This window comes from Biomphalaria glabrata, chromosome 5 (assembly GCF_947242115.1).
Source record: "Biomphalaria glabrata chromosome 5, xgBioGlab47.1, whole genome shotgun sequence".
NCBI lineage: Eukaryota > Metazoa > Mollusca > Gastropoda > Planorbidae > Biomphalaria > Biomphalaria glabrata.
Window position 1 is genome coordinate 27,463,751 of NC_074715.1, and position 16,462 is coordinate 27,480,212.

The 16,462-nt window shown below is 31.6% G+C and overlaps 1 protein-coding gene and 1 long non-coding RNA gene across 4 annotated transcripts in view; one reads left to right on the plus strand and one right to left on the minus strand.

Moving 5' to 3' along the window:
• LOC106069535 (uncharacterized) overlaps positions 1 to 11,656 on the plus strand; it is a 24,960-nt gene extending 13,304 nt beyond the window's left edge. For 2 of the 3 annotated variants that reach the window (XM_056029952.1, XM_056029953.1), the window contains 10 exons: positions 1,415 to 1,725; positions 2,857 to 2,974; positions 3,570 to 3,722; positions 3,832 to 4,002; positions 4,136 to 4,209; positions 5,577 to 5,774; positions 6,049 to 6,142; positions 6,806 to 6,939; positions 8,389 to 8,532; positions 9,532 to 11,656. In XM_056029952.1, coding sequence (XP_055885927.1) covers positions 1,495 to 1,725; positions 2,857 to 2,974; positions 3,570 to 3,722; positions 3,832 to 4,002; positions 4,136 to 4,209; positions 5,577 to 5,774; positions 6,049 to 6,142; positions 6,806 to 6,939; positions 8,389 to 8,532; positions 9,532 to 9,666 — 1,452 coding nt within the window. In that variant the 5' untranslated portion in view covers positions 1,415 to 1,494 and the 3' untranslated portion in view covers positions 9,667 to 11,656. Of the gene's footprint in view, positions 1 to 975; positions 999 to 1,414; positions 1,726 to 2,856; positions 2,975 to 3,569; positions 3,723 to 3,831; positions 4,003 to 4,135; positions 4,210 to 5,576; positions 5,775 to 6,048; positions 6,143 to 6,805; positions 6,940 to 8,388; positions 8,533 to 9,531 lie in introns of those variants that run through there. The other variant, XM_013229221.2, reaches the window with a different exon arrangement.
• Positions 8,397 to 16,243, minus strand: LOC106069536 (uncharacterized). The gene is made up of 4 exons (XR_008778018.1): positions 16,141 to 16,243; positions 10,403 to 10,487; positions 9,616 to 9,692; positions 8,397 to 8,655 (listed from the first exon to the last, which is right to left on the minus strand). It is a non-coding gene; the product is annotated as an uncharacterized LOC106069536 (long non-coding RNA).
• Between the last annotated feature and the right edge of the window lie 219 nt (positions 16,244 to 16,462).

Consider the following 16,462-nt stretch of genomic DNA (forward strand, 5'->3'; position numbering starts at 1 on the left):
ATTGACACTAGCAGCTGGGAAGAGGTGGCACTGGATAGATCCACATGGAGAGAGAGCATAAAGGAAGGGTCACGGATTGCAGATGTCATACACAACAGAAGCAGAAAGAAGGGCGAAAATGCAACAGCGCCTGGTGATTACATATGCCCAACCTGCGATTGCAGCTGTGTATCAAGGATTGGCCTCTTTAGTCACACAAGAAGTTGCAAAGGGAAAAGATTGTCTCTCGAGACGTAAAATGCCACAATCAATCTTGTATTTTCTCAGACACTCTTTGGGGAGTTTCTTACTGCTGCAGAAGCCTTTCCTATTCTTTTTGTCAGCTCAGTTTCTAAATCAAACATTTTTTGTTAAATATCACAAATTCCATATTTCTTAATAATAATAATAATCTTTATTATCCGTAAGGAAATTTGTCTTACAATTTGTGCATTACACCAAACAAAAAACATTATAACTATAAGAAACCAAAGTGTACATTCACACCAGACTCACTCATAATTTACATGTGACAAAGCAATATATTTCTTTTTTTTAATATGCCTTACGCCATTTCCACTTCCTAAATAAAAATAAAAAACTAATCCTAATAACACTAAGGAGATAGATCTAGAGTCTTTTCTTTTTTTTCAAGAGAGAGCGTGAAATGGTACTTTGTAACACTGTCAAAAAAAAAAAGTAATCCTAACAGTTTTGAAAAGATAAATCTAAATTTTGGCATTTCGCTTCATTCGAAAGCGGTTAAATAAACAATTACAATAATTAAAACCAAATTGATTTTTTTAGAGAACAAAATACCAAGAGAAATGTAGAAATGGGAACATGTGTATGAAGAACTAAATTTTTGCTTTTGAGGAGGGGGGGGGGGGGGTAAGTAAAAGTGCTACTAAAATTAACAGGCCCAAAATATGAGAGCAGGTATGTGTTAGGGGCAAATTATGAAGCAGGTCTTTCCAAATCAAGTCAAAAGTCTTTGTGGGAGAAATTATGATGCACAGGTAAAAACAAAATGGGGGTTCCAGAGAGTGAAAGAGAGAGAGAAGGAAAGAGAGAACGGGCCGTGAAATATAATTGTAACAATTACACTAATTCACGGGCTAAAAAAAAGTATGTTGGGTTGATTGTTAAAACATGGCCCGTTTACTAAAATTAAAAAAGGGGGGTTCAGGAAAGAGAGTGTGACGTGAAATTTTATTGTAAGAGATACAGTAATTCATGGACTAAAAAAGTATGTTTATTGTTAAAATGAGGCCCATTTATTAAAATTCAAAAAAGAAAAGAAGAGGGTCTTCTGGCCATAAGAAACATCATAAATCCTTTGACCAAATCAATGGGCGTGTGTACTTATATATTACATACATTACTTCATATATGAATAATCTCTTATAAAATTTTCATTGTAACTTTGTTTCAGAAATAATTTCAAGAATCACTGGTAAAAATGCTTGTCTTGCTAACATAAATAAAAGCCTAGCTACTAAAGCCTTTGTAAAAATGCCAGACACCTTTCTAGGCAGAATTACTGTGTACACTGTTCAGGGATGTCCCCACTGCAGGAAGGCCAAAAAGACTTTAAAGTCACTTGCCTTGCCTTACACTGATGTCAGGCTAGATCTGTTTCCAGACATAAGAAGGGAAGTAGTCAAGAAAAGTGGGATGAGCACAGTACCACAAATTTATTTCAACAAGATTTTGATAGGAAGCAATGAAGATCTTAATAAGTTGGTAGGCAAGCTAAGCATTAGTGCTAGAGATAGAGATTGTAATTAGAATTAAGTACCTTTTTTTTGTTGTCCCAAACAAAGGTGGTGGTTGGTATGGGGGCGGTCATAATTAAGGTTTTGTCATAACTTCAATTAATCTTAAGAGATAAAGCTATGGATGTAACTTTAAAAAAAGGTCAATCAGCAAATGTTAATTAATCGTAATTCTCTTATTCACAATTCTTGACCATCCATAACAATTTAAGTGCATAGTTTCCTCTTGCTAAATCGACAATTTAAGTGCATAGTTTCCTTTTGCTAAATCGACAATTTAAGTGCATATTTTCCTGCTAAATAGACTGATGCAGTATATAGTTTCCTCTTTCTAAAAGACTGATAGCATACATATAGTTTCCTCTTGGTAAATAGACGGAGAGAGTACAAAGTTTCCTTTTGTTAAACAGATAGTTTCCTCTTAGTAAATAGATTGATGGTGTACATAAATTCCCTTTTGCTTAATAGACTGATGTTGTACATAATTTCCTCTTGCTAAATAGATTGATAGAGTACAATTAAGATTCCTTTTTATAAATAGACTGTTAGAGTACATAGTTTCCTCTTGATATAGAAACTGGTAGATAACATATTATAGTATCCTCTTTCTAAATAGATAAATAGTTTCCTCTTGCTAAGTACACTGATAGAGTACATAGTTTCCTCTTGCTAAAGAGATTGCAAGAAAACAGTATCCGCTTTCTAAATAGATAGGTTACATAGTTTCCTCTTGTTCCTCTGATAAAGTACATAGTTTCCTCTTGCTATAGAGATTGATTTAGAACATATTGCATCCTCTTTCTAAATAGGTAAGTTACATAGTTTCCTTTTGTTCCTCTGATAAAGTACATAGTTTCCTCTTGCTATAGATATTGATTTAGAACATATTGCATCCTCTTTCTCAATAGGTAGGTTACATAGTTTCCTCTTGTTAAAGAGACTGATACAATTTCTAGTTTCCTCTTGCCCTGCTCCTTTACTTGGTACATAGTTTGTTGCTTCTTATCATTAATATAACTTTGTATTAGAATCTTAAATAGAATGCTGTATTTTGTTTTACAGTGTATTTTTTTTTTTCTATCAATTTCTGTATTCTTAGTTGCAAGATAAAGAACGTTTGGATAAGTTGCTCTTTAGTTTAAAAACAAATTCATTTTCTCTTGATTGGCCAATAGTTCCAGAAAAAAGTGATATTGCAATAATTACTTCTTTTGATGGTACGGTAATGTATTACTATTATTAATCTAATTTCAAATATTTTCTATTCTTTAGATAATCTAAAGTGGTTCAGTTTAAAAAAAAAATGATAATGTAAACTGAAGTATAAATAGCATTAGCTCATTCTAGTTAGTTAGTTAGTTAAAATGTTAGCGCTGTATGAAAAAAAAAGTGTGTTTGTTTGTTTTACATGTTTCAGATGTGTATTTCAATATTTAAGATTTTTACATTCTAGTCCAAACCTCCCACAGGACAGCAAGGGATGGTGGTATGCAGAGTTCAAATCTTGGAACATTGTGATGACATTCCAGAGTGCATACTACATGATCATTGTATAATTTTCATTCCAAAATTCAACCTCCAGCTTATTTAACAATTAAATATTTTGCTTTATCAGATTCAGCATTTTTAATGCACTGTGTTTATAGATTGATTACTTTAGATGTCAAAAGGTCCTAATTATGGCAGTCAGGAAAGAAGTTTTGGTACTTTTGTCTCTAAATTTATATGTAAAAATGTGTAAAATGTGTCTGGAAATGGTGTTTTTGGTATATCATATATTACATCTGCTAATAGTCTTTTTTTTATGTTCAGACCTTCCCTGTGAAACAGATGAATATGTTTATTTATTAAGGGACTTGAAACAAAATAGTTTTGTTGGTACCCAGCGTGTTGGTCTCAAGTTTTACAAGCAGGCATTCTCTGGCAAAGATTTCTTCAAGTGGGCTGCTGGCTGTAAAGGATTAGGTGTGTTGACATTATTATAATCAGTATCTAGAGATGCTTGAATCTTTAATTAGGTTAACATTATTTACAATGTGCAATGCACACACACAAAAATTGATTTATATTCCAGATGATGTAGCAGCTCTAAAATTAGGTCAGAATTTGTTAGAAAGGCAGCTAATTTTTTCATTAAGTGATTCCAAGTTGTTCTTGCCTACTTCTGAGATTTATCAACTTATTAGTGAAGATAAAAGTGAAGCTTTAAACAGTGGGACTTTATCAAACTGTCAACCAAAAGAAGGTCATTTTTGTTCTCAAATTTTAGTTATAATAGATTTATTTTAAGAGCTTAACTATTGCATTTTCTAATCAAATAAAATTAATAAAAATAGTTGTAAATATCACAGTTAAATAAGTGACAAAAATTATTTTAGCCACAGAACTTGGTGAACATCTCCGTAGAGTAATACTTCAGTTGTATGAAACATTCTTGAAAGAAGATGGCAAGGTAATTTTTTATTTTCTGGTATTAACTCTTTGACTCAGGAATTCATTTACACATTGGGAAGGAAATGTTCTTTTCACTTTTGAAGTGTATTTCCATGTTTCCATTAAACCTGTATAACTTTTTGTGTCTGTTATTAGAAAATGATATTTTGGTTTAGAATTAAAGGGGAATGCATCCCCTTTGTATGGAATACAAATGAATGTTTGTAAAACAATTATTTTAATATTAGTTTATGATAATTTCAAATTAAAACTTACCCAATGCTGAAAATTCTCCAGGACAAGACTGCTAATATTAAATAAATTTTTTTTTTATCCTACTTGAAAAAGAATTTTGTTAAATATTTCACAAAACTTTCTACGCACATTTAAAACACATGACATTGAAATCTTGAACTTAATAAATATCCTTGTCACACTACCATTAGAAAAATGAAAACTGACCAACTCTGGACATGTCAACAGCTCTAGCTCTAGTCTAGATTTTGGAAATATATTATGATACAAACATATAAAAATGATTTTTTACAACATTTATTTATATTTTCACAAAACTTTATATGTAACATTGAAGAATTCATAAAATGATAAGTCTTGAGCTCATTATCCCATATCGCTACCATTCAAAACATCAATCTAAAGAAAATATAGAGCCTTTTTTATTTTTAATACCACTCTCTTTAAACATATTTTTCTGGGTAGAAAAAAGAAAATTCCAAATGTTTAGCAAAGAAAAACTATTTAAATTACAGTTTCAAGCAATTAAAAACATATCATCTTTACCATATCATCTTCACCTATCCCTTAGTCTGTTGAACAGTTGGGTCACTAGAAATGATCTACAGTCTTTCTCCATTCTTCTCTGTCTTTTGCCTTGGATAGAATCAATAACACGCTCCTTCATTCTTTCATGTTGTCTTCCCATCACTTTCTCTGTTTACCTCTTCTTCTTTTTCTTGGTACTGTTCCCTGAAGGATGATCATTACAAGCCTTGAGGACCTTGGGATATAGCCATAAAGTTTTAGTTTACATTTTACTACAGTGGTCAGCAGGTCATCATGGTGCCCCAATGCTATTGTGGTCCTGCTTCTAATCTCCTTGTATGTGATACAGTCTTTGTAAGTGCTACACTGCATAAAATATATTTGGAAGAAAAGTAAGTTTAAGTATATTTACAGCACCGATGATGGCTGTATCGATCCACACATTAGGTCTGGTTTAAATTAATGCTGGTTACAGAGATAAAGAGTAAAGCCATTAATATTTGAATCAAAATAATGTGAAAAATCATTTTAAATTTATAATATATTCATTTTAACTTAAAAATATTTATATTTCATAAATTTTGTGTATCTTTGTATTCTTAGTCTGTAGATTATTCAGGAATAAAAAAAAGTGAAGCTTTTCAATCATACACTAGATTGACCAAGGAGCTAGTGCGAGTGAATATTGAGAAAGTTTCCAGAGAAGAAAAGCTGGCATTTTTTATCAATATTTACAATGCTCTAGTTATTCATTCTGTGATTATTAGAGGATCTCCAAATAACCTATGGACCCGCTATAAAGTAAGTTTTGTATTATTGGAATTATACAACTATAAGTATTATTATTGGCCTTTAATAAAACAGAAATATAATTCTAATGTTTAATATCTCAACATAAAATGTCTAAATATTGTTATATTAAATAATGTTTGATCATTTTCATCAGTTTCTCTGCTCTTGTAAAACTGAGCCTAATTTGTGTCTGTTTTTATTTACATTTAAAAAAAAAATAATTGCATTGTTGGTTGGTATATTTTCTCTAAAACAGTTCATACATTTATCTTTTTACCCTTAGTTTTTTAATGATTCCAAGTATATCATTGGAGGATGTGTTTATTCTTTACAAGATATTGAAAATGGAATACTGAGAGCCAATAGAAGAGGTGTAGGTAATTGTGAAAATGTTTTATTTTGATTATGTACTAATGGTATTTTTTTGTTTTAATTCATTTAATATTGCATCTCTTAAGCTTTAGCATACTCAGTGTGCTCTGGTATACGAAGTAGAGAGAGGCCTTTATGCACTCAACAAACACTTTTCAACAATTCAAATTCAAGCCCCCTTAATAGATAACTAAGTGGTTTATGTAACTCATTTTTGCTTAATACCAATCATACCGAATCAAACGCATAACCTCCCTACATATGACATGTTCATTTTAGTTGGTATGTTTTTGCTTTAGCTTAAACACTTTCCATTTGCGTATTCTCATGAATCGTTCTATGATCTAGCCATTTCTCAAGGTGTATTTTTCTTATTACATCAACAAATTTGGCTGTTGGGATATGGCGGTAGTGTAAGGTCCAGGATTAAAGCATAAAAAAGTTAATGAAGAACTATTGTGCTATTGATCCTTAGCTTAATTGAGATGCTCAGGCCTCCTTTGAGCATCAGTTCTACCACATGTAAAATTTAACTAATTAATAATCAATATTAAAAAATGTTACCTACATGTACTTTTGGTACTTTTAAAAAAAAAAAAAAGGATGAGCTCATTATACCAAGGGTATATTACTTGAATACCTCTTGATAAAATAACATTTTTCTTCAGGTCAGATTTCAAAACCCTTTGGAAAGAATGATCCAAGATTAAAAGTGGCTTTAGACAGACATGAGCCACTTATACATTTTGCCCTAGTTTGTGGTGCAAAAAGTTGTCCACCAATCAAAACATATACATCTAAAGTAAGCAAATTTTTTTAAACCTTTAAAAAAAAGTTATTTTTTCAACACCTCTATGAAGAGAAGTTTTTGTTTCAATCAAGTTACCAACTCTGTAAATCATTTTTAGTTTTCTTATTTATCTACATTAATCTACCCATCAGCATTTCTAAGCATTTCTAATTTAGATAACTCCTAATCCCACTATATAGTTTGAGAAAAAAAAATGTAAACCCTAAATTTCAATTGAATACATGTCCTACATCTCTTTATAAAATTCACCTTGATTTTTTATCAAAAGGCTACAAAAATTTATGTGAAAATTATTAAACCCTGCAATGTCTATATGTAAGAAAACTGAATATACTTTTAGGCTTCAGACATGAGCTTGCTGTATTTCTTTGACTTGACTTGTTTCAGAGATTCCTTCAGAAGCCAGGGTAAATGATGGGATACTTAGAACTAATGCAGCACCAATCATAATTGAAGATAGCATGACAAGGAAATTCATCTTAGAATGATACAGCCACTTGAAAAATGGGACCTCCTCCTCCCCAATCCACTGCTTTCTAATGCCAGAGGCTTGTCCCTATTTTGTTTGGTTTTCTCATCCATGATTTATTAAGAAAAAAATGTAGGAAAAATTCAGGAAAGTTAATAATTGTAACATATGCAGAGTTGCCTACAAGTATGCATCTTGCCTATTTTGTACACAAAGGACATCGAAATCTGTGATTAGGTTTTATCATCTAAAAATATGCATTTTCCCTGCAAAACCAAAAATAAAATTAAAAAAAATAACAATAAGTTTTTGCTAATAATGTGTGTAGATCAGTGCATTAATTCCTGGAAATATACTTTTTGAGTTAGTATAGTGTTGATGCGCTGATGCACAAAAATTAAATATAATTACTAGAATCAAGTTCTTGCTTATGGTAATAAAGTTCCTTTCATTGTGTCAGTTTATTTCAAGTCTTCAAACTGATTGGGAATTATTTGATTGTTTATTTCTAATTGATAGGACTTTTATAGAATCTAGACTAAGTCTAGATCTAGATATTTTATCTATTATTGTGTTTTACTGTGTCAGACACCACAAATTTACATCAATCTAGATTTAGAATTAATATCTAAATAGATCTATTGATCTACTTTTAGATTTAAAAGTGTAAATATTTTGGAAAAATGTACAGAATGTCTTATATAACTTTATGCTGTGTTAATTTTTAGGACTGCTGCATTTCGAGTATGTTGCGTGCTTGAATGATTTCAGTCTTTACTGAGTATATTTCTTTATATTTAGAATAATACACATTTGCCCCTCAAAATACACATTTCCATGTCTGGGAATACACATTTCCATGTCTGGGAATACACATTTCCATTTTGGCATGTAGGCATCTCTGCATATGGCAGCTCGTTAGTGTATCACATTTTAGATATCTACAATAGCTCACAATTTTCTATTTCTAGAATATCTATGAAGAACTTTACTTGGCTACATCTGCCTTTCTTGAAAGTGACAGTGGATGTCAGGTTGACTTGGCTAAACAAACTTTGAAACTATCTTCTATATTTAAATGGTATCAAGGAGACTTTTGTCACCATGAGACACAGGTAATTCAAATGTAGGCTAATGCTAGACACATGTAGTCATATAAAATGGATTTCCAGGTCATGTGCTTTGCTCTCTGCACTGTCATCTCAATGGTTCTGAGTTCAAACCCCGCCACCATTATCCTGTGAGAGGTTTGAGAAAGGATATAATAATCTGAAAAATATCTGAAACATGTAGAAACAAAACATGCTAATTTCAATTTGCAAATTGAATATCATTGATAAACTTTTGCAATATAAAAATCAAAATATTTCAAAATTAAGCCACAAATCACAGATGCATGCTAGTCAAATTAAAACTCATTTGTTTTGAATTGAAACTATAAGTTATATTCTAGACAGACTGGAGCTTAATGTTTTACATGTTAAGGACACAAAGACTGATGGCAATATTTGTAAATAATAGAATGTACTGAAAAGGTAATTTAGTTAGTTAGCCCATTATCCAATGTATGAGCAGTTAGGATTCCCTAGTTCTTTTTTAAATTCAGTCTTTTCAGCCATTCAACACTTGCAGTAGCATATAATTTTTCTTGCATATTGTTCTTCAGGTGATCCCATGAGTTATCCCTGCTTTATTTTCTGCTTTTTTTTATTTTACCATTTGAGTGTTTATAATTGAGAGCAGTTTTGAAAAGTTTGTTTAAAATAAGTATGTAGGGTATGTAGTTACTTTCCTTAGTAACCATCTCCTATTGTAATATGAACATTTACTAAGAGATTTATATTATTATAGCTTTTATATAGCACTACTTTCATGCTTATAGCATGCTTTTGCTTTTGCTTTTGGTCCAATCTCATTTGTGGACCAGTGTGTGTGGGGGGGGGGGGTATCTAGGAGTTGGTTTTCCGTGCTGCCTTTAGGCGCTCAGTAAACACAACTCTGCCCGAGTCAGGTGTCGAACCTCGAGCCCCCTTCTAGGTAGCCAAGCCAAGTTCAAGCGCACTTGGCCTCTCGACCACACTTTACAATTTAATACATTTTTTTCTTCTACACAGCTTGTAGATTTTGTGTTGAATTACATGCAACCTGGATCATCAAAGGTTAAAGATATGAAAAAAATTGTTGAGAGTAAAAATTACCATATTGACTTTCTGCCCTATGACTGGACCAGTAACTCTTCACATATCTAGACATTGCAAAGAGTAACACTTATAGACTGTAAAGAGAATATTAAAAAGTTTATTAATTAATTATATTTGTCTCTTTTTAAAGTAAACATTCTGATGTTTAATCATGTATTATTCATAATGAAAGCATTATGCATGTACTTGAATAGGAATTTACTACTTGCTGGGGTAAAAACATGATTGATGAACAAGTTTGGCATGACAATAAAAAAAACACTTCATGCTATCATCATCATGGCCTTGACTTTTAATTGTAAAATCAGCTAAAAAAACAAAAGGGCCAGTATTATGTTGTTCTGTTAAGAGCAATATGAAGAAACTCAAAGACACGCCTTATTATTATTATCATGAAGAAACTTGGCACTTACAAATTAATGTTACAAGAAATCAATGTTTCAAAACTTTCCATTTAACATTTGAGTCTTTGAAATAGTCATATTTCAGTTCAGGAAGGTTTTTTTCTTCTGCTTTTAGTCTGGATTTAGGATGGAAATTTTTCAGGTTATCACCCCATTGGCTGTTTTTATTTCTTTAAATAGATGTACTTTAAAACAGCATTAAAAAATATGTATGTGTGCATAATACACATATCAGAATTGTCTGCTTTTAATAATATTATCATTATTATTATTGTTACTATTATAATAAATTTACTATCTGTTTATCTCATATATTACTGTTAAAGTATGACTATATATATTTTAATATATTATTTCAATTACTTATAAGTTTGCCATACATAAATGAATACTTTACAAATATGATGAATGGTCTGTAGAGTCACATCTGGAAGAACACCATGCTCACACATGATAGAGACATAACTGTAGAAATATTTCTTTGAAAAAATGATACTAAAAGAATATTGCTCTATAATTTAAGATAATGCTTACTTACATGAAACACAAGCATATCTATATGATAATACACTGCCACTGCTCGGTACATGCAAACCCGACATTAAAAAATTCTATAGGTTACAATTCAAATATTAAGGTCTGCTTATCTATAATTCAATTATTTAAAATTATAGCTTCAGTATTAATGTAGTACTGGTAATATTAATCTGTTGTAAATATATGTATTAATAAACTAGTCTAAATAAAAATTCCCCCTTCAGATGTTGTGATGTAAAGGGCAGATGATGTTAAGATAATCTTGTTTCTGTAGTTACCATGCATGGTGTCATGTGGCCAGCACAACGACCAACTCCCTTTACTTTCCCCAACCAAAGTCAGGTATCTTTCAAACTATCTAAAGCTTCATAGGAGTCTAATGACACATTTTGACCAAAATTTTAATTGCTTTAAAAAATCTAGTGAAAATTCTAATCAAACTTTGTATAGTGCATAGGAGTCTAGTGAAAAATTGTGGTCTAGTGTGTTCAAGAATACAACAATTGATAGGAGCATTGAGGTTTACTTAATAATTCTGATGAAACTTTGATAAGCTTGTATATGTATAGTGGAAAAATTCTAATCAAACTTTATAAAGTTCATAAAAGTCTACTAAACAATTGTGTTCAAACTTTGTATGGTGCATAGAAATCTAGTGAAACATTCTAATCATAATTTGCTTTTTGAATAGAAGTCTAGTAAAACATTCTGATCAAACTGAAGTGCATAGGAGTGTAGAGAAAAATTCTGAACAAACTTGGTAAAGTGCAGAGTCTAGGGAAATATTCTGTCAAACTTTGTAAAGTGCAGATTCTAGGGAAATAATCTGTCAAACTTTGTTAAGTGCATAGGAGTCTAATGAATTATTCTGATCAAACTTTGGGAAGTGCATAATGATCTATTAAATAATTCTGATCAAACTTTGTTAAGCGTGTATATGCCTAGTGGAAAATTCTGATCGAACTATGTGTAGTGCATAAGAGTCTAGTAAAAAAAATAAAATCTGATCAATCTCTATATAGTGCATAGAAGTATTAGATTTATTATGATTAAACATTGATAAGCACATATTAGTCTAATGAATAATTCTGATAAAACTTTGTTAAGCTTGTATATATCTAAAGGAAAAAAAATTATGATCAAACTTTAATAAGTGCATAGGACTGTAGTGAAAAATTGTGTTCAAACTTTGCACAGTGCATAGGAGTTTAGTGAAACATTCTAATCAAATATGCTTTTCGAATAGAAGTCTAATACCAGTAATACTCTGTCTAAAAAGAAAAATTCTGATCCAACTTTGTAAAGAACATCGGAGTCTAGTTAATAATTTTTATCAAACTTGTTGAAATCAGGCTCTATATTGATAAGCTGAATTCTAATATCTGGTGTAGCATTCAACATAAAATGACAATACTCTCATGTAAACTAGTTGACTAATGGTACTGATCAACAAAAAAACCCTGTATACTGGTATATGTAAAATGTTAAAAAAACCTAAGATGCTTCGTTAATTATTGAGATTAATAATGCGTAGACTTTTAGTCTATGTTAATTGAAGTAGCAGAAATAAATGTAGCAAGAACAAGGTTACAAAAGACAGTTTGTGTGGAAACACAAACTAAAATTCGGCCCCCGAAGAGGTCCACCCAGGCAGGCTTCAATATTTTCAGAAAGAACATCCAAATATAATTATATCAAAGACAAATGAGAGATAAGAATGGAGAAAGAAGGTTAACAGATCTTGTGCAGTGCCCCAACGGTCCCGCAGATCAAAGCATAGGTGTAAGTGAATGTAAAGTTAGATGTGAACCTGGCCTAACTAGTTCCCCTTTTAGACCTTGTGGTCTATAGGGCAGATGATGTAAAGTTTATCTGTTTTTGTGGCCTACGGTTAGCGAGGGTGTTGTGTAGCCAGCACAACGACCAACCGCCTATCCTTTTCCCCAACTAATGTCAGGTACCAATTAGAGCTGAGTGGTCTCAGAGGCGCCCAAAGATGCCAAAGTTGAAAAATCCCAGGATTCGAACCCAGGACCCCCGGTTCGGAAGCCAAGCGCTTTACCGCTCAGCCACCGCGCCTCCCCTGGCCTAACTGATGTCTTATAATTGAAATTAATGTTTTGAAAAGGCTCAAGCTCTTATTCGAATCCTCAAAATAGAATATTAAAAAAAAATGTTCAGAAAAATGGAGTTTATAAGATTACTATTTAATTTAAATTAGGTCTAACTTATAATGCACACTAATTAGCTTTTTCTCTTTAAAAAACTGCTTGCATAACTGATTTTAAAAATTAGATTTTTCGCTTTAAGAAAAAAAAAAGTAGCCGTTGCATCAAAACTTTGAATGGTCTAAAATATTGTGATGTGGGATTTTCAATATCTTTTCTAGTTTACGAGATCTAAACGGTGTGTTGGAAATGGCGAAAGTGAGCTTTACGTTGCGGACGATATGACATTACTAGGGAATACAATCAAATGTATACAAGAGATTATGGTTAGAGAAGCACTTAAAATTGGTGTCCGGATAAATCTTGACGAAACCAAAGTTATGCGTATTAGCTGAAGGTTAACTAGTACCCCCGTCAACATCGGGCAGATAGATACAGACAGAACCGTTCAAGTAGGCAGCGTCATCAGCAGCGATGGAGATCACGATGTCGGATAGGGAAAGCAGGAGTCGTCTTCCAAAACCTATGGCCGATCTGGGCAGAAAAAAAAAACCAATCGGCCTGAAGACCGTCACAGAGAAAAAAAGAAAATACTTTAGATATAAATAACTAGACATATGTTACCCGCGACCCGCGGGTCTTTATTTGCGCATTACTTTCGATATAGTCACTGAGAGTGTTTTGTAAACAATTAAACGAAATAATAATGTAATAAGGAAAGCGAATGTGTCAATGTAAAAATAGTGTGAATGAAGCTATCAAATCAAAATAGCTAATAGGCTTAAATCCATTTTTTTTCAAATTAAAACATTTGCTTTTGAATAATCTAGTGGATTGGATTTAGATGTATGATAAACGTAGCTAATGATCCTTTCACGTTATTTCTCTTTCGCTACGAAAATAAAATTAGTTTTGCGAAAATGGGTTTACCCGAAGTCGATACATTCTTATCTATTAAAAACGAAAAGAGCGATAGCTTTGTCCAATGAATGGGATTATAAAGTGAACAATTAAACGAAATAATGTTTAGTACGCGATTCATGAATGAATATAGATCTAGGCCTATCTCAACTCGGCTTCGCAGCTTTCGTAAACGAATGTAGCTTTAAAAACCAAATTTGAATGTTTATTTGATCAAAATATGAAATGAATGGACTTTAATTAATATGTTTATGTGTTAAAGTATAAAACTATCTGTTCGAAGAGAAGTTTTATCATCTTAGAGTTGAATTAGATTTTTAGATCTAGGGATGGGATTATAAAGTAAACAATTAAACGAATTAATATTTAGTACGCGATTCATTACGGAATTGTCTAATGAAAGAATGTTCGTCAGGAAATCTGTAATCACAGATATAAGGAACTAATTAATGTAAAAAATGCTTTTGAAACACAAAATTGAAGGTTAATTTTATTATATAATGAAATCAATGGATCTTCTTTTGTCTTTTCATGTGTCAAAGTAAAAAACTATCTGCGCAAAGTGTATTTCTTAAAATTAGATCTAGGTCTAAATCATTTCTATCTTTTCTCATGTCAACATTGTAGACATGGCCTAGATCCATAAAATACTATAGCTGTAATAGAGTCGGACAACTTTATTTTTTTTTTAGGGTCTTAAGTTTGTTTTAGGGCTACAATACATACACTACGGTCTAAGTTAGTACCCAAGGAACATTCCTGCATAGTTTTATCAAGATTGGTCAAGCGGTTTTGATGTCTATAAGTAACATACATACATACATACATACACCACACATTCTACTTTATAATATAGACTAGACATATGTTACCCGCGACCCGCGGGTCTTTATTTGCGCATTACTGTCGATATAGTCACTGAGAGTGTTTTGTAAACAATTAAACGAAATAATAATGTAATAAGTAAAGCGAATGTGTCAATGTAAAAATAGTGTGAATGAAGCTATCAAATCAAAATAGCTAATAGGCTTAATTAAATCCATTTTTTTTTTCAAATTAAAACATTTGCTTGTAGGCCTACATATATTTGATTGAAATTTGAGATGAATAGACTAAATTTTGTATGTTCATGTGTATAAAGTATAAAGTAGATCTTGAGGTAGACATAGATCTAAATCTACACTAATCTAGAGTTCTGTGCTGCGCATGCGTGAACTTTTTTTCATGAATGAATATAGGCCTATCTCAACACGGATACGCAGCTTTAGCGAACAGCGAACGAATGTATTAAAAATGCTTTAGAAAAACAAATTTGAATGTTAATTTGATTAAAATATCAAATGAATAGACAATAATTAGTATGTTTATGTGTTAAAGCATAAAACTATCTTTGCGAAAAGAAGTTTTATCATCTTAGAGTTCAATAAGAGTTTTAGACCTAGGCCTAGGAATAGACTCAGTAGAGAGATGTGTTAATGTGTAACCATTTGGTAATGTCTAATGAAAGAATGTTCGCCAGGAAATCTGTAGATATCAGGAACTAATTTATGTAAAAAATACTTTTGAATAATCTAGTGGATTGGATTTATATGTATGTTAAACTTAGCTAATGATCCTTTCACGTTATTTCTCTTTCGCTACGAAAATAAAATTAGGTTTGCGAAAATGGGTTTACCCGAAGTCGATACATTCATATCTATTAAAAACGAAAAGAGCGATAGCTTTGTTAAATGAATGGGATTATAAAGTGAACAATTAAACGAAATTATATTTAGTACACGATTCATGAATGAATATAGATCTTGGCCTATCTAAACTCGGCTTCGCAGCTTTCGTAGGCGAATGTAGCTTTAGAAAACCAAATTTGAATGTTTATTTGATCAAAATATGAAATGAATGGACTTTAATTAATATGTTTATGTGTTAAAGTATAAAACTATCTGTGCGAAGAGAAGTTTTATCATCTTAGAGTTGAATTAGAGTTTTAGATCTAGGGATGGGATTATAAAGTAAACAATTAAACGAATTAATATTTAGTACGCGATTCATTACGGAATTGTCTAATGAAAGAATGTTCGTCAGGAAATCTGTAATCACAGATATAAGGAACTAATTAATGTAAAAAATGCTTTTGAAACACAAAATTGAAGGTTAATTTTATTATATAATGAAATTAATGGATCTTCTTTTGTATTTTCATGTGTCAAAGTAAAAAACTATCTGCGCAAAGTGTATTTCTTAAAATTAGATCTAGGTCTAAATCCTTTCTATCTTTTCTCATGTCAACATTGTAGACATGGCCTAGATCCATAAAATACTATAGCTGTAATAGAGTTGGACAACTTTATTTTTTTTGAGGGTCTTAAGTTTGTTTTAGGGCTACAATACATACACTACGGTCTAAGTTGGTACCCAAGGAACATTCCTGCCTAGTTTTATCAAGATTGGTCAAGCGGTTTTGATGTCTATAAGTAACATACATACATACATACCCCTCACATTCTACTTTATAATATAGATAACAATTAATGAATAGAGACTTTGTGTTGATAGAAGTAGACATTGAAGGCTAACATTTTATACGTCACATCCTTATAAGTAGGCTACTTACAAAAACATTCACAATAAACAATGACGCAATATCCTTCCTTTTAAAGTTGTCATCACACCCTTCCTTTTTAAGATATCTACTAGGAACTTAAACAACTCGACCACGTCGGGTTGTCTTGACTGGCACAAGTTCTCTGTTTATAACTCAGTTTATAACTGTTTGTTCTAACAGTTTGCTGTTCGTTGTCTTCATCGATATCATAG